Source organism: Pezoporus wallicus, unplaced genomic scaffold, assembly GCF_028554395.1.
Source record: "Pezoporus wallicus isolate ANWC-B61680 ecotype Strahan unplaced genomic scaffold, APGP_CSIRO_Pwel_v1 scaffold_7736, whole genome shotgun sequence".
Lineage (NCBI taxonomy): Eukaryota > Metazoa > Chordata > Aves > Psittaciformes > Psittacidae > Pezoporus > Pezoporus wallicus.
Genome location: NW_026636574.1, coordinates 865,196 through 888,629, shown reverse-complemented (window position 1 = coordinate 888,629; position 23,434 = coordinate 865,196). Strand labels below are relative to the sequence as shown.

General features: G+C 47.6%; 1 protein-coding gene across 2 annotated transcripts; it reads left to right on the top strand.

The window, feature by feature from the left end:
- The first annotated feature begins 627 nt into the window (after positions 1-627).
- On the top strand, positions 628-17,495 carry NUCKS1 (nuclear casein kinase and cyclin dependent kinase substrate 1). Of its 2 annotated transcripts, none has more exons than XM_057400673.1 (8): positions 628-681; positions 7,183-7,232; positions 8,268-8,373; positions 10,493-10,548; positions 10,847-10,999; positions 11,111-11,263; positions 11,915-12,061; positions 13,028-17,495. In XM_057400673.1, exons 1-8 carry the CDS (start codon positions 665-667, stop codon positions 13,225-13,227), a joined length of 882 nt encoding a protein of 293 aa, XP_057256656.1. In that variant the 5' UTR covers positions 628-664; the 3' UTR covers positions 13,228-17,495. The 2 variants fall into 2 exon arrangements, with proteins under 2 accessions (XP_057256656.1, XP_057256655.1); XM_057400672.1 differs by having other exon boundaries at positions 11,912-12,061.
- Positions 17,496-23,434: the final 5,939 nt, after the last annotated feature.

Here is a 23,434-nt window from a genome sequence, read left to right as displayed (position 1 = left end):
TCCACCACACGACTTGACTTGATAGGGGCCTGCAGGGACAGGCCAAGGGGAATGGCTTTAACCTGCCAGAGGGGAGACTGAGCTGAGCTCTTAGGCAGAAGCTCTTCCCTGTGAGGGTGCTGAGGCGCTGGCACAGGGTGCCCAGAGAAGCTGTGGCTGCCCCATCCCTGGCAGTGCTCAAGGCCGGGCTGGACGCAGGGCTTGGAGCAAGCTGCTCCAGTGGAACGGGTTGGGGTTGGAGCTGGAGGAGCTTTGGGGCCCCTTCCACCCAAACCGTTCCATGGATTCACCGGGCCCCGCTCGGTGACCCCGTTCCTCTCAGCTCCCTGCTTCCCCCGTTCCTGTATGCCCCGCGGCGGCGCTCCGGGAGCGCGTCCCTCAATGGCGGCCCTCCTGCATGACAAAGGGCCGCCCCTCGGCACTAACCGCCCTGCCTAACCCGCGCTAGGCACGGCGGCCCCCCGGGGCAGGCCCGGCCTCAGGCAGCCGGGCCCCGGCGCCCGCTTCCCCGCGGCTTCCCTCCAAAACCGCGCCAGGCCCCGCGCGGCGAAGCTGCGGCTGCGGCCCCGCCGGCGCCCCGGGGACAAGGCGGAGCGGGGCGGGCACAACCAGGCCGGGTCTGCCCGGAGCGGCTGCCCGCGCCGGGCCCGAACCGCCGGGGAAAATGTCCAGGCCTGTCAGGTGAGTCCTTGGCGGGGCGCGGAGGCCCCGCTCCCGCCTCTCCTCCCACCCGCGGCGCCAGCGCTGCCTCCCTCCCTCCCTCCCTCCTTCCCTGCTCCCTCCCTCCCTGCCCGGGCCCGGCCCCCGGCGCTGCAGGCCCTCCCGCCCGCCCTGCCGCAGGCCTCGCCGCAGGCCGTGCCTGGGGAAGGGGCAGCCTGAGGCCCGGGCGAGCCGCGGAGGGGCGGGGTGAGGGGCAGGGAGGCCGCGCGGGTGCAGTCCCGGGCCCGTGTCCCCTCTGTTCCTCCCTGCGGTCACACGTTCCCCGCCACCCGGTGCACTGATCGCTCTCTCCGAGCGGCCCGGCCTGGTTCGCCGCCTCACCGAGGGGCCGGTGCGCTGCAGGCCCGGGGAGAGGCTGCGCGCAGCGTTTTGTAACGGGAAGAGCGCATCCCCGGTGCCGCAGCCCCCGCGGCCCGCTCCCCGCGCGGGGGGAAGCGGAGCACGCCGCAGGGGGAGGGGACCCGCAGGCACGGCGCCGGGCCCGGGCAGGGTCTGGGCCCAGGGGCTGTGCACGGAGTTAAACCACGTTTAGGGGAGGAGTTGGGAGGAGCCGCCCCCTCTGGTGGGAGCCGCGCTCAGCGCACGCCCCTTTCCTCTCGCCTGGTCGCTAAGAGCGGTCCCCGGGTCCGTTTCCTACGGGTGTTTCCCCCTTCACCCCTGAGAGCGCTGGGTTTAGCCCGTGGAAGGAGGAACCCGTGGGGCGTTTACGTAGCGGGCTGTGCTGTCAGCCGCAGGGGAGGTAGGTCCCGGTGGTTGTGGCTTTGGTTGCACCCGGAGCTGCGGGGCTGCAGGGTAACCTGAGCCACGGGGTTGGATCGGGGTAACTTTGAAATCCCAGGGCATGTACCTGAGGCGGGCAGAGGGAACTGGAAAGTGCTCACAGAGCGGACTTGAGATTCGAATTGTCTTTATAGCGAAAGTAAGAGGTTTCATCAGGTATTGTTTGAATGCTCTGAAATGCTTTCATTCTCAGGGTACTTTAAGTAACTGGTTGTGCTTTGATTCCCAGTGAGCAGCCTGGTCTGTGGATCCTGGGTGTCCTGTGGAATAATTGATATGAAATTAAGTATGGCTGTAAAAAGTTACACATGTATGTTTATAGGTGGTGGCCTTTGTAGTTAAGTAATGTTTCTAGCACACAGGAGCTAAATAACTGGAAGCTAGGACTGTGCTAAGTGGGGGAGTTGGGCACAGTGGTTAGGGAAACCCTTGGTTTTTTCATAGCTTTTTTTTTTTGCCCCAGTAGTATGTGTTCCTGCATGCAAAGGTAAGGGCAGGTAAAGCTCAAGTTCCAGCCTTAGGGAATTGTCTTGGGTCCAAAAGGTGGGTTAATAGGAGTGGGTACTCCCTGCTCTGCAGCATCAGGCTTTGGCCTTTGCAAGGCAGGATGGTGGCCAAGATGGACTGGTGGTCTGATCTTGAATGATAGTGCCTGTGCTCTGAAATAGAGGTAATGTGACTTTGCTGCTCAGGGTGAAACTTCAGTGCCTGTTCTGCTGGTGATTAACTTGCCAGCCCGGGAGGCTCGCTACAGGTAAGGGAGGTGTTGTGTCTCCCCAAGTAGCTCCCAAGCTTTCTGCTGTTCAGTAACTGTCTGAGCCACCATTTGGAGACAAAAATAATCGATGAATAGAAATGTGCCCGGCCCTGCAGCGTTGTGAAAGAGCTGACTTGGGTCACCCCTGCTGACAGGCAGGAAAATGAGGTGCTAAAGTCCAGGCTGCTAGCAGCAGCAAACCCTTTGGCACGTGTGAGGAGCAGGTCTGGCAATCTACTATGCAGCTGTGTTAAATAGCCCTCCCGGGGGAAAAATGTCACTCCTCAGTGGCTGGTGCAGGCTGCTGCCGTGCTAGGGAGTGACTGGATTGCTCCCTTCATGGGTTTAAATCAGAAACTCCTCCAGTTGTTGGCTTTGAGGTGTTGTCTGGATGTGTTGGCTTATTGCTAACATGGAAGTCTGGGGAAGGGTTTCTCATCAGAATAATACTGAGTGTTGGAGAAGTTTTCCTGTGTTCAGTGGGCTTAGAATTAATTTATTATGTTTACCAGTTTCTGGTGGATCTGCATGTGTTTAAAACAAGGAATTTCGTAAAATCTAGCCCGTGTCCTTGTTTCTCCTCCACTTGTTGGTAGAATATTGCCTTAATACTCTGGTTCCTTTAAAGTGGTAGTGAAGTCCTGGTATTTACAGGCTTCATTTGCCTGGCCCTTGGACCCAAGTGCTTTCTACACAATTAACCTGCTCCTGGGTGGGTAGTGATGGTATCTGCCCTATTGTTGGCAAATGGCAAGGAGTGGAAAGGAAAGGAAGCTCCAGTCACTGAACCTCTGCTTCATGTGGCTGCCTCCACTCAAGCACTGCAGAGAGCGTTTGGAGCGGGTGGCTGCATCGTGCCATCCCTTCCTGTTCCTTCATACAACTGAAGTACCCAATTTTGAGGCACTGTTTTTATAAAGAACATCAATTAATGTGTTTCAAGGAAGAATTTTGACTCTCCATTGGCTGGCCTTCGCTTCTGCTTTTCCTTGCTGGCCGCTTTCACTCGCTGGTAATTCCTTCCCTGCAGGCATTGGGCGAGTAGAGGAGTCACAGGGGTTTTTGTTTGTTCATTTTAAGATTAAAGCCAGTTATGAATTGATCCATCTCAGTGCTTCAAGGCACTTAATTTTTCTGTATTAGTAACACTTGAATCCCAGCCTTCTGTTGGCACCACAGGGGAAGGGGAACCTTTGACATTTTGCTTGCAGGAAAAGCCGTATTTCTCTAAATATGAATTGTACCTGGACAATGTAAAGTATAAATATTGTGATTTCTTGCGTGGAGTAGGAGGGAAAGCAGCTCTTCCTTGGGGATTTAATTTAAGGAATAATGTGTGATCGTGTCCAGAGATAATCTATGGATGCTTTCCAGATGAGCAAAAAGATCTGATCCTTGCTCTGAAAACGTTCAGCCTGAAGAGAAACAGAGCAAGGCAAAGGTGCAATAGGAATTGAAATACCAGGAACAGCACAGGTTGCAGAATTGATTTGGAAGGGGGTGTTTTGGGGCTTGTGGTTTTCCTCCCTCTGCGCTGCATCAGGCCATTTCTGTATTGTATTGTATTTAGTAATTGCAGTTAGGCTCAAATGGAGGATGGCCCCAAAACTGTTGCTGCATAAATCGTTTAATTGCTTTACGGAGTTCCAAGTCATGTGTATCCCTAAAAATTCCTACAGATGCCATGAACAGTGCTTAGTCTTAGAGCATTTGGAATTACCCCAAGTCCAGCCCCAAACAATGACCTCTGTAATTGGGAACCTCTCCTCCAGTCTTGTCTGAGTACAGTTGTGCTGGTTTTGACCATCTAACACCATAGCGATGTGCTTTAGGTACAGAACTGTCACTGGGCTTCGATGTTTCAGCTTCTGCTGTGTCCCTGTAAGTGAATGTTCGTTTAAGGCTTAAATCCAGCGCTGGGTGTTTGTTTTGCACAGCTTTAAAAGTATGTGGGAAAAACTTCTCCTGGCTACCTTATCTGTGGGTAAAAGAGGCACCAGAGGGATGCTTTTAATGGCAATACTTATTGACAAGATGCTGCCCTCACAGTGGGACATCTTTACCAGGTGGGAAAGGGAACTTGGAAGTGAACACTTTGACCTGCACTGAGGGAAGGGCCCTGATGTTCCTCACAGTGCTTGGTTTGATGGTGATAGTGGTTAAATGCTGGAGTTCAAACCAAAAACCCCATCAGTAACCATTTATTCTGTCATTTATTTGTCCTAACCATTGCTCTTCAGTGCTTGATGAGATGGGTCACCAGCTTTTTGAAGACTCCCAGCATTGCTTTTCAGGAGCTGATGTGTTATTTTGTTTAAACTGGGGCTTGATCTGTGGGTTTTAATGCCTGTGGAAATACCTGGGGAGCTGAGCATTCCCTTTACAAAGCCAGAAACTCCCTGAATGGTGGTAATCTGACATATTGACTTCCAAAGGCTGAGGAGTTAGGGGATTTACTAGCTGAAGATGGGGTATTCCTATACAATCCTTACTCGGCTTGGTGGGCATTGAGTATGGGTTATAAGAACCATTGGGTATTTCTGAGTTCTTAGTAAATGACTTGAGCATTACTTTGCTCAGTAAGTGCTGAGGACTTGCTAGAAGAGTTCCTCTTTATTCCAGCAGTACTGGACTGACTGCTGTTAAATAAACTCACACTATGGCAACTTCTCTCTCTACCTTTTCTCCCCCAGTTCCTTTTCACATGCACACTGTAAATGTTAAGCTGAATGGCAAGTGAGTTACGTTAAAGTTTCAGTGTGTATTTGAAACCAGCTTGAACAGTATCCATCCCAGATGCCTACAAGATTGTCTTATGCTCAGTCTAACTGAATGTAAGAAATGGTTTATTGCCTGGTTGTAAGAAATGGTTTATATCTGGTTGCTTGCCTTAACAGCTTCTAGTTTTTGACTAAACCAGCACTACTTTTTCTCTGGCTCTAAGCCCTAGTGTACTTATCTACTCTGTTTTTATCACCTTGGCATAATAAAGGATGCAGTCTCTCTCTGCAAGCTTGTAGTTACTAAGCATTGCACATCAGTGCTGTTGACAGGTCTACAGCCAAGCATAAGTTGATCTCCATGGGGTGAGTGATGAGTATAGAGAGAGGAGAATGGCAGAGGCAGGAGCAGCTTGTTTGCTGGTTCTGCCCTTGGGAGCTTCTCCAGCTCTGTTGGGAAGACCTGCACGTTTCTGTCTGCAGGAATCTCACTGTAGGTTATTCCTTTTCCTCTGCTCTTCTCCTTGCCCTGCAAAATCAGATCAAGCAAGACAACCTGCCTTTTCTCTAGTTTCCTTCTGCCATAGTGATGGGTTTTTAATACCAGTATCGCTGCTCCTGTTCAGCAGGTAGTGAGAGCCTGGCAGGATTTACTGTCCAGCTGAACGCAGGGTACAGAGTTTAGAAAGGGGAAGGATGTTTTCCATAGGGACAGTGTTTTTCACTGAAGTTCTGTTGTCTGTGCTGTGTTTTCAGGGCCTGATTTAATCTGGGTCTCTGACTGAAAAAAGGAAGATACAGCTGTGTGTGACCAAGTTACGACAAGGTGGCAAGATTACAACTTCCATCTTGCATGTTAGAGAAGTGATTGAACATCTTATTTAGTAACTTCATTGCTCTTCACATGCTTACTAGAATAAAATCAGTGCTTTCACGTGGGAGGCACATCAGGAGGCAGTCTTCAGGAAGGCTGCCTGTTGGAATAGGAATTGGAGTTCCTGGACAGTGCACTGTAACAGGCTTTGCCAGTGGCTGTGTTCTTGAACTGGTGTCTTCCTGTGCTGGGGCTGTGAGCGAGCAATGCTCGGGAGCATGTTGCTCTTGTACTTTGTTCCACTTGCGCGCACTTTGCAGCTTGGATGCCGTTCAGCCTGTAGCAATCTAATGACTGGTTTTACTTCCCTTCTCTTTGCTTGTTGGGGCTTTCTTTGTTGAGAGCTTGGAGTTTTGGGGGAGGTTTTTAGGGATGCTCTGTGCAGGTTGTGCTGCTTCATCTTCTGATGCCTGTTGCTGCAAGCCATGAGGAGAGGTGCTTGTACAGGAGGCCAACTCACACTTGATTTCAAATGGATCAACAGCCAGAAGGCAACAGTGGCCTTTGAGACATCTTTCGGCTCAATGCTCTCGGCAGCAATGCATGATGTTAATTGCAAAGCGCAGTCCAGTTTGCGTGTGGAATTCGGCAGGGCAGGAGAGGGGAAGGGCTTTGTGGTCCATGTGCTGGAGGGGGCTTGTGTTGCCTTCTCTGTGCAGTGGTCCTCCAGGTCCTGCCCCTTGCTTGACTTTTCTGGCTGTAGAGGTGAGCATGGGTGGTGATTGCTGCAAAATCAGCTTTGCCACTGGCTTTGAGTCAAAGGGGTTGGAAAGCAATATGGAAATGCTTCTCTAATTCATGCTGATATTTGTGTGCTTGTTTTACACCTGGAATCCTGGTCTTAAATAACACAGCTGTGCCACAGGGTCTTAGGGGAAGCTCTGGCTTAAAGTTCAGGTTGATGCTTTCTTGAAGTGCATCTTTAATCTTGGGGTGGAAACACTGCTTTAGAATAGGCTTTCGCTAGTGTGGTGATACATAATGACAGCTCCATAGTGTGAATGATGAAAGAGCCATGTAGTGCAGGTTAAGATGGCTCTTCCTCACTGCAGCCATGAGCCGTAAGAGAGTGCTACTTGTCACAAAGCACTTCTCAACTCCGAGGCTATAATCCAGTCTATTATAACAGCTCCTTAGGAAAATGCTAGAATATACTCAGTGTTTGTCTCTGACTTCAAAGGTGTAGGTGGCTTGCTTAGGAGAGTTTGCTTAGAGTGTTTTTAGGCTGCAAATCCTGCACTGGAAGCAAGGATATGGCACGTTCTTGGTACTTGCAGAAAGCTTTTGCATCTCAAATTGCTAACTTCTTTTTTCCCCTTACTTTTGAACAGGAACAGGAAGGTGGTCGATTATTCCCAGTTTCAGGAATCAGATGATGCTGGTAAATGACTTTTTTTCTTACCAATGTAATCTTGGGCCTAGTTCATTTATTGCTTTGCGTATCAACTGTTTTGCTTCTGGTCACATCTTTAACTTACATTTGAAGGACTTTCTGCTCTTCACAGCCTGAACTGTTAATAAGTATTTGCAAATATAATGATCCTCATATGCTTTGTATTAAGCAAACAATGGTGATAGAAATCTTACTATTTAATGCTTGTATTGTTGTAGTGCCTTGAGGCTGTTGGCAGCAATGATCTTCTTCCTTGGTCTATGTTATGTTCTGGGGCAGCATCTCCCTGATGCCACTTTTTCTCCCATAAAATATGTTTCCAGTTTAGTGGGATGCCAGTTAATCCCATAATGTCAGGAGGCATTTTTGGGAGTTGCATCTCCAAAGCCCCAGTCTTTATGTCCCTGTGAATTAATGGAATGTTGCTGGAAGCCATATGGAATACGTTTTGTGCTCTTAGAAAACACTCACAGTGCTACTGTTTGCTCAGTGAGGCTGTGCTGATAATGAAGACAAATGTGCATAGTTCTTCATTGCAGTCCTGTTCTCGTATTGTATAAGGTATTGTGTAATAGTTGTAAAAAGTTACTGTGTAAACTACTCCACAATGACATGTGTTTTTTCCCATCACAGCACAGTAAATAAAGTGCTGTTAAAAGCATGCAGAAATATGTAGGGATGTTAGCTTGTAATAGGTTTAGATAACAACTCTGTTTCTGTAAAATGAGACACTGTGTCCTCTTGTGGGGCTTTCTGTAGCTCATCTTCCTATGTCGGACTTGTTTGTGTGGGGCATTGGTTGTGCTGCCAGTGGAAGAAAAGGTCAATCACTGGTTAAAGACAGCACTTTGCTTCTATAAAGTTCTGTTTGAAGCCTTGTGGTTTTGTTATTGTGTTGGTTTGGGGTTTTTAAGGGCTTCTTTTTGATGTGCATGAAATGGGCAGTTTAAGTGATAGCTGAAGAAGTCAGTTTGCTGGGAGCTAGGAGTTTGACTCAAAGCCATTTTGTGCTGTCCCATCCAGATGAAGATTATGGAAGAGATTCAGGTCCCCCATCCAAGAAAATCCGTTCGTCTCCCCGGGAGGCTAAAAATAAGAGGAGATCTGGGAAGAACTCTCAGGAGGACAGGTAAAAGCAGCGCTTCCTCCACTACAAACATGGCTCCAAACCTCATCCTGTGTCTGGGGAGCAGTAAATCCTAAGAGGAGTGATTATAAGTGGGGTTCAAGGTCTGCAGTGTAAGTCACAGAGCTCTCAATCACAAAGCTTGAATAGCTTGAATAATCAGTTTGGACATTGAGGTGGTTCTTTCTCATCCAAATAGACAGAGAAATCATGTGGAAAGTACTTGTCACTAGTACTTTGTCATTGAAATTTCCAGAGCTAGATGGTGGGAATGGGAAGGAACATGATCAGAGTTACAGAAATTGGCAACTGTTCCAATTATCCAGGTAAGTCAGTGGCGAGATGCATTCTGTTTTACATGTTTTTTCCATGTGCTTGGAGCATTCAAAGAATCATGGAATGGTTTGGGTTGAAGGGACCTTAAAGATCCTCCAGTTCCAACCCCCTGCCATGGGCAGGGACACCTTCTGCTTGTCTAAGCCCTGTCCAACCTGGCCTTGAACAATGCCAGGGATGGGGCAACCACAGCTTCTCTGGGCACCCTGTGCCAGTGCCTCACTACCATCACCACCACTCCTGCCTAATATCTAATCTAAATCTCCCCTCTTTCAGTTTAAAGCCATTCCCCCTTTTGGTTAAAGATTAAATGCATCAGTACAGTGGCAGTTAGGAACTGGGGCCATTTGTTATATTTCTTTATCATTTCTAGTTTTGTCTAATTCATAACCAGAGTAACCTGCTTGGATAACTGAGTTGCTCCAGCAGTGTGGAGGGACTCTGTTCTAAGTGATGTCCCACTGAAAAGTGGAAGTCTTTCCTGTAGAGTGAAAGTATCTTCCTGTTTACAGTAACTATGGTCAGCAAATGATTGCCATAACATCTCAAGTCAACTGACTGCCCTCATGAGAGACACCAGCTTCAGGGATGGAGTTTATTCATACTCTGTAAGCTCAAGGTGTCTCTTGATCCTGTTGCGCTCTACACGTAGGAGGCTTCCCCGTCATCTTCCTGTTCCATGAATGTAGGCATGCGAATATTTCCATGGTCCACCTGCTGTTGTGAACTGAGTGGGAGAGACTTTTCACCCTGGCAAGTGCCTGGAATATCTGAAATCAAGGATTTAATGGATATGACCTGTAAAGAGATTGGGCTGGGCAGCTCCCAAAGCAATTTAGTAGCTGACCTTGATGTCCTTTTAGCTTTGGGGCTTTTTAAATCTGTAAGAACAGTTCTGTGTGTATTGCAAAACTCACAGAGGGCTTGCATGGAAAACCAGCTTATATCTTTAAGGGACTGAAACCCACACAGAAAACATCCAGGCCTGAGGGGCTGTGGTGGGACAACTTACCTAAACTATGAGATCTCGAAGTGTTGTGTGGCCGCTCCAACTGCCAGATCAGAAAGCAGCAGAGGTTTGATCTATTGTACATGTTGTACATCATTGGCCCTTACCAGAGTCCTCGCCACTCCTGCTTAGAACACTTGCTTGCTCCCTGATTGGAGTGCATGTTCTTACATGCTAAAAGGAAAGCCCTCTCTGGCCAGTGGGAATGACTAATGATGGGGGTTTGGATAAGAGCATGAGTACCTGCTTGATAGGGATGCCCTCTGGTGAGGGGTGGTGAAACTCCCTCAGAAATGAGATCATTTGAGAGATTGTAAACCAAATATGTGCTAGTCAAGTGCTGTACAGCAATAGAGGACGAAGGGGTCCGAAGGAAGCAGTGACATAATGTGATGACTATAATATTCAGTATAAAACTTTATTCCATTCATAGGCTCAGCCATGCATTGTATAAAACTTAATTTCTAACTGTAAAATGCAAGACCTGTATTATTGGTAGGGTTAAGAGTGAAGTGCATGGTTCATCTCAACCTTATTATTTCCTGGTTGGATCACTTTAAGTTTGTCTGTGATTCAAAGGTTGAACGTTACCTTTCCAACCATGATCACTCCATTCACAGCTGAGTAATTCTGAAGTATAACATATGATGTCCAGGACAAGTGGCTGTTCCCAGCCTGGAGATCAGTTTGCTCTCTGCATATTGGTGTTTTCCATATGTCAGTGCCTGAAACCAAAGTTAAAACAGCAGCCAAACCCTGTCTTTCTCTCATTTTCAGTGAGGATTCAGAAGAAAAAGATGTGAAGACTAAGAAAGATGATTCACATTCGGCAGGTAACTAACTACATTGTGCAGATAGTGTATCTACAAAGTGAAGAGCAGTTTGTATGAGTTACAGGAGTAGGGTTTAGCATAGGAAAGAAACTGTTCTGCCTAGAGAAGCATGCACTTTCCTAATACACTTAAGCTGGATGCTGCTTCTTGCTGCTGTTATTTCCCATCCTGGTTTGGGATAACTTGGTTTTGTGTTATAATATGCAGCAGATAGGCGTCTGTGAATCTCTTCCCTCTAGTTCTTGTCCCTGTTTCAGAATGATACAAGAAACTTCATAGCTGTACCTTTTCCTTCCAGATGAAGATTTTGGCAGCGAAGATGATGACTTAGGAGCAGATGATGGCAAAGCTGACAGTGACTATGAGAGCTCTCAAAAAAGCAAAAAAGGAAAAAAGGCTAAACCAGAAAAGAACAAGAGGGCGGCCTCCAAATCCAGGAAAAGGCCTGCAGGTAAAAAACAGTGAGCATCTTAATTCTGCCTTGGCCTGTGTCTTGCACTTGTGCTACCTCAAGGTGATCACTGTTCCCTGTCTCCTTATAACGTGGTGACTTTTGCTGCAGAGGACAGTGAGGATGAAAAAGAAGACCACAAAAATGTGCGTCAGCAACGACAGGCAGCGTCCAAAGCAGCCTCTAAACAACGAGAGATGCTTATGGATGATGTGGGGAGTGAGGAGGAAGAACAAGAGGATGATGAAGCACAGTTCCAGGAGAGTGAGTAATATGGGATTGTAAAAAGTTTGAAATCAGTGTAACATGGGTATGGTTAAACAGAAGTTTATGGGTTTGGCCAGATAGCAGAAGGAACCTGGTTTGCTTTTTGTCTGTGACAGTGAAGATGTAAGTTGTTCTTCTCAGTAACTTATCACTGCATGTCTGTCCAACAGACCAAGCTTTAACACTTGTGAAATTCTTCATGCTTTTTGCTGCTATCCAGTTGCTTTTGAAGCATTCATGCTCCTTTCAGATGACAAAAAAGTACATTTTATCCTTGATCTAATCAGGGAAGGACAGTTTGTTTCAGAAGAGATGGATTCTGCTGGTAATGAAATCTGAAATACTGAGTGCGAATGACTTCGCAATGGAGTTAAGAGTGCCATTGAGAAGATCACTTCTCTCACCCTTATTAAGGAGATGGAGCATCTGTAGAGGCCCTCAAAACACTCGCTGTGTCATTATACTAGTGCTTTATCCCTGGCAGTGTAAAGTCGTCTGCAGTGTCATTTAGCACATAGGTGGAAGCTCTTAAGGTCACAGAGTCCTGGTTTCCTGTCTCTGCAGTTGAACTGGCAGATCCCTCAACTGTATCTTCTGCTCCCTTTTCTTTTCTCAACAAAACCTTAAATCTCTTTATGCTTCCAGCAGATTCAGGAAGCGACGAAGACTTCCTCATGGAAGATGATGATGACAGTGACTATGGCAGTTCAAAAAAGAAAAACAAAAAGGTCTCCAAGAAATCCAAACCAGAGAGGAAAGAAAAGAAAATGCCGAAGCCCAGGCTAAAGGCTACAGGTGAGTGTATGCAAAGAAAACTCTTCCCTTTGCTTTAGAGGTTAGTAGTTCCTCTTTCTGCTCCAGAAGACTTGGTAGAAATCTTGAGATCAGGAGCATTCATATTAAACACTGCTGGGGATGGGACAGCCACAGCTTCTCTGGGCACCCTGTGCCAGCGCCTCAGCACCCTCACAGGGAACAGCCTCTGCCTAAGAGCTCATCTCAGTCTCCCCTCGGGCAGGTTAAAGCCATTCCCCTTGGCCTGTCCCTACAGGCCCTTGTCCAAAGCCCTCTCCAGGTTTTTTGTAGGCAATGTAATTCATGTAACAGGCCATGATTTAAAGCGGCACCATGTAATAATGTGGCGGCTTTCATTCTTAATTAAGAGTTTGAATTGTTATCTATGTCTTGTTGAAAAACTGCATAGATAGCAAAATTTTCCTTATTGAGAAGCAGCAGTCTGAATTTCAGCCTGTTGTAGCCAAAAAATTTGTGCTTGTGGTGTCATATCTGGTGATTGATCAGGACATGGAATCAAATAGTTCTGATATCATTAGCTAACTTTTCAGTTCAGCTTTACTAACTATGTGACAGGAGGATGGATCCAGGAGGTGGCTGGGTTCTGCTCCCAAGGAGCAAGGGACAGGACCAGTGGAAACAGCCTCAAGCTGCACCAGGGCAGGTTTAGATGGAGCTGAGGAACAATTCCTTCCCCAGAAGGTGCTCAGGCATTGGAACAGGCTGCCCAGGGCAGGGCTGCAGTCCGTCCCTGTGAGTGTTCACTGTGGAGACCAGGCCCTCGGTGCCATGGGTCAGTGGTGGCCTTGGCAGTGCTGGGAACGGTTGGACTGGATGAGCTTCAAGGTCTTTTCTAACGCTTAGTGTAAAACCACCATGTGTTGCTCAATCCTGGTTGTATGAAGCCACGTGACAGTTTTGCCTCTGTTGCTGATCATAACTTTTATAAGCTCTTTCTTCTTTCAGTGACCCCCAGCCCAGTGAAAGGCAAAGGGAAGGCAGGCCGCCCCACAGCTTCCAAGGCAACAAAAGAAAAGACCCCATCCCCTAAAGAAGAGGATGAAGAGCCTGAAAGTCCCCCAGAAAAGAAAAAATCAGCCAGCCCTGCACCAGAGAAGTCAGGGGATGAGGGCTCTGAAGATGAAGCACCCTCTGGGGAAGATTAAATGGCAGTTGAGGAAATCTTTGTTTAAAAAAAAAAAGGAAAAAAAAGAAAAAACCCAACAAAAAAAAGAAAAAGGAAAAGAAAACACACTTAGGGGTAGAACACGGTTTTGGCTGTGGCTTGACTCATGGGCTTTGAATGCTGTCTTTACTTTCAGCTCTTTAATACAGTGTATCCTTTTTTTAATAAGAGGAAACCCTTACACAGTCCTGTTTTGAAGTCAATGTTCTCTGTTGGCCATTCTGTTCTCCCTCCCCCAGGAAAGCCATTGGAGACAAAATTAACAGACCTTTGAATATATATATATATATATTTTTCTTTCAAGGGATAACTGCAGTTGTGAAGCAATAAGGGTTGAGACTGATACGTGGAAACCATACTTACAAATCCTTGTTAGAATAGATTGCCCAGTGCTGGTAAGAGTTCTTTCAGACTATTCTTCTGGGTTTGAATCTGTGGGGAAAATGAAGCTATGCTTTAACAGACTTCTGGTGAGACAAAAGCACTCTCAGAAACCAATGTAGTTGGTAGGAATTCCAGTTGAGGAAGAGGAAACACAGGGAAGAAAACCTGTGTTTCTTGGATTCAGGCACGCTTTTCATGGAAAGCAATCCTGAGGCTTGTAGATGGGCCACTGTCTTCTATTTAGTAAAGACCCTCTGATCAGAATGCGAGATCTTTTGTGTTTGCTGGAGAGAATACTGTTCTGCAATAGGAGAATTGCAGTTTATTCTCTACAAATCCAGATAGACAACCTACAAGCTTCTCCCATCCCTTAATTCTTCCACAGTTGGCTATAGGTGGGCAGGATAAGGGAAGAAAAATTGCAAACCATTTGAAAACCTCTGGTTTCCAGTTTGGGATTGTGGCAAATGTCTCTAAAGTTTTCCCAAGGAAACAAAACAAAGAATCAACGGGTAGTGTAAAACTAAATTCTTTAGCTTTTGGGGCGAGGGATGTCCTTTCCTAAATGTGAAGCAAAGGATTCCTGTAATGCTCTGGTCAGTCTCGGATCCCATGAGTCACGCTGAAGTGTTTCTCTTCTCTCCTTCCATCTGGCCTCAGGAGGCTGTGCAGTCAGAGCTCAGCCTCTCCAGCTCCAGTGTTGGACAGCAGACTTCCGTGGTAGTGCACGTCACCACGATCCCACTTCCATGTCTTCATCCTGCAGTGTGGGAGGCTTTGCTCTCACATTGACATGGCTGCTTCTGACTGTCGGTCATCATTCTGCTCCCTAAGCCTGAGCAGTGCTGACTAGGGAACAGTGGTAAAGGATGAAGTTGGGAGGAAGTGGAGTTTGGAAGCAGTGTAGTAGGGCTCTGTTGTTCCCTAATAAAAAAGCAGGATGTCCCCCTCAAAATGCAAGACACTTGAGATGTGTGTGGTGGCATTTAAATGTGTTTTTATCCAAGCAGCCATATCCTTGTTTTCTAAAGTACCCAAGCCCTGGGTTTCAAACCCCGATGCAGAGGTTGCTGCCATGTTTGTTGGTGGAAATACTCAAAACTGGACCTGCTGTTTTTCTCTTTTTGAAACCCTTTGTGCTTTCTCTGTGTCGCTCACAGTTATCTATAGCTGAGAAGCTTTGCATCCTTCCTTTTTGTCACAGAGCTACACAGTTTGTAACCAGCCTCTTGAAGGTTAACATAAGGCAGCTAATCAGTTGGATTGCTGGTGCACGTGCTACCAGGTGTTTAATCCTATCTGGATTGTAGAGGGAGACACTAATATGACCAGGAAGGACGTTGGGCTGAATGGCGTAGGAAGCCTGGAGATGCTGATGAGCACAGTGTGGAGCCTAAAATGTGGAATGACTATTAATCTAACAGCCGAGTGATTGTCTTGTGTGATTCATAGCCATGGATTTTATTGAGGCTGGTAAATTACTTTACCTTGGCTTATAAAAAATTAAGTTCTCTAATATTCTTTAATGAAACTACTGTTGCCGTTACAATAAAGATGATCGGTGTTTCCATTGTAAATCTTTTTTAAGTGGTTTAATTTTGCAGAACAGCTTAAGGCTGGAGCTGAAGTATCAACTCTTGATAAAGAAGCGAATGTAATCCCCTCTCCTCTCCCACCCCTCTTCCCCCCTGCCAGGTTTCTGGGAGAGCAGAGTCTCTTACCTCCACTTCTTGGGTAATACGGGGAAAACAAAGGGCCAAGTTTTCAAAAGCAGTTGGATTAAAGCTGGGGATAGAATACACTTTAGTGACTGGCTGGGCCACAGGGTTGGTCCCTTTCAGTCCAGACTATTTCAAGTATTGTCTATTGGCTTCTTAGGGAGTTTTTTCGCTATTAACTGTAGAATACCTCTAGCTGACTGGTCAAGCGGTTGGTTCTGTACCTGCCGGACCAGGGATTATTTCCTGAAGAGTGTCTTTTGTAAGTTCCACTGTATGATCTTCTTTTGCTAACACAGGTAACTAAAGTGAAGGCTGTGAAAAACGAGTTCCTGTTGTTCTCAGTTCAGGTTTTGGACTGGATTCTTTCCTGCCTGGCAGTTTCAGCCCTTGCTCTAACAAACCTGTTCTGCTTTCTCATCCGTTCGCCTCACGGCTGGTACAGGCTGCTTGATGCTTCTCTTGGAGTTTGTCACAACCCAAACACGATGTCAACCCTGTCCTGCTGCTGGGGTTTTGTACCTTTTCCTGTATCTGACCATTTCGTGCAAACACTATGTTAAGCCCAAATGGTTTCTTGGCTCCTCTGTTAGAAACAGTGGTTTCCATTTTTACCGGTAGAAGAAAACAGTGAAGGTTGATGCTTTTTAGTTATTGTTTTTAGCACACAGCATTTTTCAATAGTGGCACTTACCATTTCTAAATGTCCTTTTTACTTCACTTGTGTGAAGCATTCTGTTTCCTTGAAGGAAAGCTGTGAAAAACGCCTTGCTTTAGGTGCTGGAATAGGAGTTCTTCCTGGAGCAGAAAGTTTCAGTCGCAGAAGAAGCCTTTGAGAAAGATTGTCATCTGTTCCACAGCTGTAGTTTTGGAGCCTTTGCAGAGAGGTGAATGGATTTATTCCAAAGTTCAGTTAAGTAGTGCCCTGCTCTTAGCCTTTAAATGGTAGTTCAGAACTAACTTCCATTGTATAGCCTTTTGTCCATTCTGTTACTGAATCTACACCACTGTGTTCAGTTTTGCAGCTCTATGTCAGTAGTCCTGCTTTTAGAAGGCCACAGGGCTTGAACACTGGCAATTCCGGTTGGAATTTCATACTAAGGATTACTTGCTTCACATCCTATTTGATCAGCACGAGAATGCCAAATATGCCTAGCAAAATGGGGTTTCGGAATGGATTGTAGGGGAGAGCAAGACTTGGAAATGGGGCAGCCAAGAAGCTTTTCGTTCTCTTTTAGCTTCATCAAAGCAGAAGAGCCATGTGGGGAGAGAAGCAGCACACCTTAGATGGCTTCTGCTCGGGAAGCTCACCACCGCCAGGGCTCGGTGCTCAGTGTGCTCAGCTCCTGTGGCAGCACGGGGCAGCATCAGCAGCAGGCGATGGCCTTCCCGGGCAGTGGCAGGAGATGTGCTGGAATTCCTTTCTTTTTTTCCCTTTTCTTTCCCTTTTTTTTTTTTTTTTTTTTTTACCCCTCCACTGGTGATGGTCCCAAAGGTACAATAAACACTGAGGCACCCAGGTGAAGGAGGGAGGGAAGTAAACTGTAACATGCTGGAAGCTTTTGAGCTGTAGAAACTGGTGCTTTGCTTTATGTAATTTGTTTGTGAAGTGTTTATTTTTATAACAGATCATATTGTTGAACACATGGTTCTTAAAGACTACAAACTGATCCATGAGTTTAATAGTTGAGAAGTGGATGTTCATCTGTTGGGGGAGGCAGGATCTGAAAATGTAAGCAGATGGATGTTTAAAGGGACACTGTCACAAAATAGTTGCTGGCATATAGGAGATGTTAGATTGGGGGGGGTGGGTCACATCTATATGTGGAAATTATATATTCTATATGTATATGATCAAATAGACAATTTTCCCTGAACTTTGACTATTTTCCTACAGTTTTGGGAGGTTTAAATACAAGTTCTGCTCGTGACAATAGTAAGCAACACTAACTGTTCTGTTTTACTGTCCAAGGTGACTTTTGGTTTAAGTACTCTTGAGGAGCATCAGAGCTCTGAAAGACGACAGTGTCCTTCCGAGACCTCCCCAGATCAAGCGTACCCTTGTTTTAGCCTTCCCACCTCCGTAGATGACTGGCATTTGAATGTCTTTTCATTGAACTCTTTCTATTAAAACCAAACCACAACTGTTTCTTAAGTGTAGTCAAGTTCTCGCCACGTGCTGACTCTTGTGTCTCGACCACTATCGGGATTGACTCTCTAGACTGCCTGCCCCCCTCACCGCGAGCGGGTCCATCGCCGGAGCATGCTCAGTGTGACTGCAAACACCATTGTGCATATGCTTTGTATATTGGGGCGAGGGTTTTTTATATATATATTTTGGGAGGGGTCGTGGGTGGGATGGAGAAAATACTCAAATCCGCTTAAGCCAGACTAATGTGTGTAAAACCCCCCAAAGTATTTTGTGTGCGAGTGCGCGGGTGTGAGTGCGCGCATGGGAGCGTCTGCCATCTCCTTCCCTTTGTGTTCTGCAGATTTGTGAGTTTTACTTTTCTTTCCCCGCAGAAGCAATTGTTCCAGAATAAAACTGTAAATAAGAGCTACGTAAGTTTTTGTTTGAACCATGAACATCGTGTCACAGCAAACCCTGAATAATCACTTGGAAGGTAGAGGAGGAGACTCCAGGTAGGGCAGCATTAGATGGGATGCAGTGACTATTTGTCTCGAGTATTCGCAATCCCCTGGTGAGCTTGGCTCAAAACCGGGCTCCGCGGGCCCCCTGCTCATGCCTTGTAGCCAAGAGAGGGGCTGCTGCAAACAGCATTCTGGTGCCATTGGCGGGTGCGGTGTTTCCATCGGGCTGGTGCTTCTTGCAATACCTTGACAACGCTGAGGCCTGCGGCGTGGTACTCGCAGTGAAGTCTGAATGTAACATTAATGCTTTATTTAAAATAAAAGCAACTTTTATTTTTAATTATTCTAAAGAAAGGGGTTCAAGTGGACATGCCTGTTGACCATGTTCATGACTTTCTAGCTACAACCTTCATTGGTAGAATTGTGTGATGGTCTTTTGTGCTACTTAATTTTACATATTCCAGTCTCTGTATGTACCTGCAACGAATGAAAAAAAAAGAGAAAAAAAAACCCACAAAAACAACCCCCTGCTTTGCTTTTATTGAAAGGGTTCCCAGGACTGCATACCTGCTCCTGAGCTCTGGTTTAAGTATGTGTATCCTTCGCTTGTATTTTGTATTGAAAGAAACCACAAAGAAAAAGAACCCTTTATTGTTCAGCATGTTGGAATTGTGTCCCCTCTTTTATTTTTTCTCCTTTTTGGAATATATTAAGCAACTCATTCTTCTGTATCTTTTATTTTCTTTTGTAAACTTTTTGGTTTTGTTTAAAAATGGCTTTATAAAAGGGCTTTTATAACCCATAAACATGACTTGTGTAATTTTTCTGCTATTTAAGGGTCTTCTGCGGTGGTTTTTGTGCCTGTCAGCTATGAAAACACGTATCAGAGCACATGGGGTTCATTCCTTCACGGAGCTCGTGTGCTGTCCTGGGGAGCATCAGTCAGGTTTTGGTCAGAGCAGTTTGGTGCTGACCTCTTCCCGGTGCTGTGGGTTGAGGGGCAGACATGGGAAGATGTGAGGAATGAAGTTGTGTTTGCCGTAAGGAACCCAGCCTCGGGCGTGGAGAGGGCTGTGAGCTGTGTGCAGTCCGAGACCCGTTGCAGACGGCCGTGATGAGGGGAGGTGAAGCTTTGCCCGTGTCCCGCTTGCCCCGGGAGCCTTCCCCGTGTCACCCACGGCCCAGCCCGTGTCACCTCTCCCGCGGCCCCACGGCGGCCTCTCCCTTGCGGTGGCGGAGGGAGGAGGATGCCCGCGGGCGGCGGCCCCGGCTCTGCCCGCGCTCTGCCGGCAGGGGGCGCCCCGCGCCGGGCTCCCGCGGTGGCGGCGCTGCGGGGCCGGGAGGTTCCTGCGGGAGCGGGGGCGGGCGCTGCGGGAGGGAGCTTGGAGCTCACCCGGCTCCAACCCCGACCCCTTCAGGGAGCAGCTTGATCCGAGCCCTGCGTGCAGCCCGGCCTTGAGCACTGCCAGGGATGGGGCAGCCACAGCTTCTCTGGGCACCCTGTGCCAGCGCCTCAGCACCCTCACAGGGAAGAGCTTCTGCCTAAGAGCTCATCTCAGTCTCCCCTCGGGCAGGTTAAAGCCATTCCCCTTGGCCTGTCCCTACATCCCTTGTCCCAAGCCCCTCTCCAGCTTTCCTGCAGCCCCTTCAGGCACTGGAGCTGCTCTCAGGTCTCCCCTTCAGGAGCCTTCTCTTCTCCAGGCTGCCCCAGCCCAGCTCTCTCAGCCTGGCTCCAGGGCAGAGCTGCTGCAGCCCTCGCAGCATCTCCATGGCCTCTCCTGGCTTCGCTCCAACAGGATCAGCCCCTGGCAGTGTTTGTGTGCACCAGGGTTAGGATGAGGCTGCTCCTGGATGCTGAGGTACCAATGGTTCACTGTAAAACGGCCCCCGTGACCTTCCCAAACAAGTGGCTTTGGCAGCTGGTGCCTGGCTGCAGGTTCTGCCTCTCTACCTCTTCCATTTGGTTTATTCCATCGTGTTGGAAGGTGCTGAAACGATGACGTTCCAGGCTTCTGGAATGCAGTGGTTATGGAATTCCTCTTTCTAAACATACCAGGCAATTAACCTGAACAGGTATTCCTACCTCCCTGCTTGGTACCTGCGGTTATATGTTGCACTGTTGACATGGATTCTTTATTGGGAGCAGCTACAGAGTTAAGTACAGCTGCACTGCTTCAGGTTTGGGATTACTGAGTACTCAGCGCAGTTGGTGCTGCTCTTGTCCCCACAAATAAGCACTCCTCACTTGAAGAACTGGTGCAATGCTTGGCTCCTTCTTCCCCACTGTCTTTGACCATCCTGTTAGTGTATGCAGCCTTGGGCTGCTTTTCCCCTCAGTATTGCTCGGTTGGAGGCAGCGTAGGTACTGACTGCTCAGCCCTGTAGGCAGATGCTGTAGCAGTTAAAGCAGAAGTTAAAGTTCCCACTGTCTTTGTAGCAGTGCTCACAGGGAATTAATACCAGAAACAATCTGTGTTCAGCTTAGTGGCTCTGTGTCCGAGAAGTGGACACACACAGGGATTTGTAGCTACAGCAAGCGCTGCCAAAGCAGGGGGATAAGATTCCCTTGGCAAAGGATGCTAGCTGTCAAGTTCTAATCTAGCGCGATTTTGCCTCAGGAATATCCTGTTGGTGGTATTTGGTTATAGGGTGAAAATCAAGTCCAAAGGTGGAATTCAAGATTAGATGTGCTTTGTGCTGGACAGCTTGTTTTGGCTCTATAGGTGGCCTTGAAATACTAAGAAAATGGGACAAAGTTGATTCAAGGAGCTGCTGTTCTTTCCCACTTTGCACGTTGAAGGAAACCTGGAAAAATGCTGGAAATGAAGGCATTTCCCAGCTAATTCCCTGTACTTTAAAAGCGTATTTTGAGGTACAGTTTTGATGCAGCAGACCACAGAGTGGACAGGGTTTTCTTACTTCTCTCACTATTTGGGGTCTACAGACCATACCGTACGATAAAGCAAGTATAGAAGGGTACCAGTAATAACCCACAGTCCCGCAGGGTCGGTGCAGAGCTGTCCTGAGCGTGCAGGGTCAGGGGAGGTGGAGCTCTGAAAGGCGTCTGTTGGTCGTGCACTGATTGGAAAGCACTGAACGTCTCTAACGTGTGATGTGGGAGAGAGACTTGAATTCGACCTGGGAGCGCTGCTTGTTCGTTCAGAGCCACATCCTGGCTAACACACGTCTCCAGCGTGCCCCAGGAAATGGGGTTGTGTGCGCTGGGCTGGTTTTGCCTCTTCCCACAGATACAGGTCAAGTTCAAGTGCTGTTATCCCGCTGTGGGCAAGCTTCGGAATGCACTCGACCCCCCTGGGTGAAAAGACCAGAGAAAGGCAGCTCCTTCCTCGACGCTGAATTCAAGTCTCTGGCTCAAATTGAGCCCTTGGCCTTGACCCATGCTTGCGGTTTACTGCCCTGCGTGTGCGTGGGTTTTGATGGGCAGTCAGTGAAAACAATCTTGCACAAAGCTAAAGCAAAGCCGTTTCCTACTCTGTCTCCTCAATAATATTTCGTTTACCCTTCAAAATGATAAGGTTTGGTTTATAGTCCAGGGTTGCTTTGTATTTGCTCGCAAGTTCTGTGGCTTGAAGAGATGCTGGTACTTCATTTCGCTAATCTCTTGTCTCTCAGGTTGAATAACATTTGTGTTTTGAGCAGATAACAGTTCCAGCAGCAATACGTTTCCTGTTGTCACACTATCTTTTTTCCTTAAGCAGTTGGCCTGGGTACGAGGGTTTGGTTACCATTAGCAGTAGTGGCTTTCCTCACCCGTGGGGTCTGTTAGCTCAGTTCATGACAAACGTTTTCAAGCACTCGGGATTGATTGCAGTGGTTTCTGTCTGAGCTCGTGTGCTGCTGCTCTCCGAGATGAAGGCAGCGCTGACTTAGACAGAAAACGTCTCTCTGCTTAGGTTTGTCTGGGTTTAGGTACACGGTCTTCTGGAGGTTTGCTACAGAGGATGTTCTTGTAGTCTCTGGTAAAGCACGTGCTGTGTTTGCTTCACTTCCTGAGAGATGAACGAAGGGAAGGCGCAGTTGGAGTAAAATCCTATTTATTATACAGAGCCATCATTTCTTTTCCCCTAAACTGTTTTTTTTTTCCTCTAAACTGGCTTTTTTCCCCCTTTTAATTTTACTTCGCTGCTAGCTGTGAGGCTGTGTTTGAAGCAGCTCCTTCTGCCCCAGAAAGCAGTTCCTGACGTCACCTTTAAACTAATAGGTGCCACGTTTCTCCAAGGTCTCACACTTGGAAGTGACTCTGGTTCTTTCAGTCTCACTCGCATTAAACTGGTGTTGCCCCTTTCAATCTCTAATACCAGTTAAGGGACTTGGAAAGCAGCTTTTCCCATCTCCTTTTGCCTTCAGTCTGGTTTAAATCCATGGACTCTGCCTCCCACTAACCAGGTGTCAGCCGGATGGCTGTGCTGTGCCTAGCGGAGAACAGACACTGTGAGCTCTACTTTCAGAGGGGCCTAAGCCCCTCTTCAGTAAGGTAACGGTTGTCCTGTGCGGTTGATCCCATTCTGACAGCGCTCATCACATCAGATTTGAGCGCTCACTCTGCCATATGGAGCAAGGGGGTGACTGTCTGGGATCACTGCTGGGGGAAGTCTCCAGTGATGCTGGTGCGTGTCGACCCCAGGCAATTCCTCCTCTGTTAATGAGCTGTTGAATGGCAGTGACCCCTGAGGAAGTCTCCTGAGCTGCTGTGGCTGGGAATGACATGGGATTGTCAACAACAGCATCTGCAGGGGTCATCATGGCACAAGTTTAACGTTCAGGTCAAAGCCATCCCTGGGATTTGAGAAGAGGCTGATGAGAGTGAATTAATCACAGTTACCAATGCACGTTCATCACTACCATGCTCTATTTGTTTGGGAATAGCAGAAGCAAAGGAGCTGATGCCTCCTTCCTGCCTCCCGGCTGGGACTAGCAATGAACAGTCTAGAGAAGTGGGACACAGGAAAATAGCTTCTAGAGGGGTTAAAGGGAGAGAAGGGCAGGACCTGTGAAGACACAGAAACCTGGGATGATGGTAGGCAAAGGAAACAGTGTTTGCCCTGTTATGCCACTGTGAGATTTGAATGGAAAACTCTCTTCTTACGCTTTTGGTGATCCCTTTTTGTTGCTTTGTTTTTTTTAATGAACTATAATTGAGCTTCTCGCAGTCCTACATCTCTTTGCAGGCAGGTGTATGGCCTCATTCTTTCCCATCACCTCCTCTATAAGCAGGATTCATCATTCAAAGCCAGGTTGGACACAGGGGCTTGGAGCAAGCTGCTCCAGTGGAAGGGGTCCCTGCCCGTGGCAGGGGTTGGAGCTGGAGGAGCTTTAAGGTCCCTTCCAACCCAAACCATTCCATGAGTCTATGTTCACCCCATAAAGATTCCGTTTCTCTAACAGCTGCTCCCAACCAGTGCCTTGGAAAGGAGCAGTTTGGGTGCCTGTCTCCTGCGGTCACTTCCTGCCTGTGCACTGCAAGTACTGCAG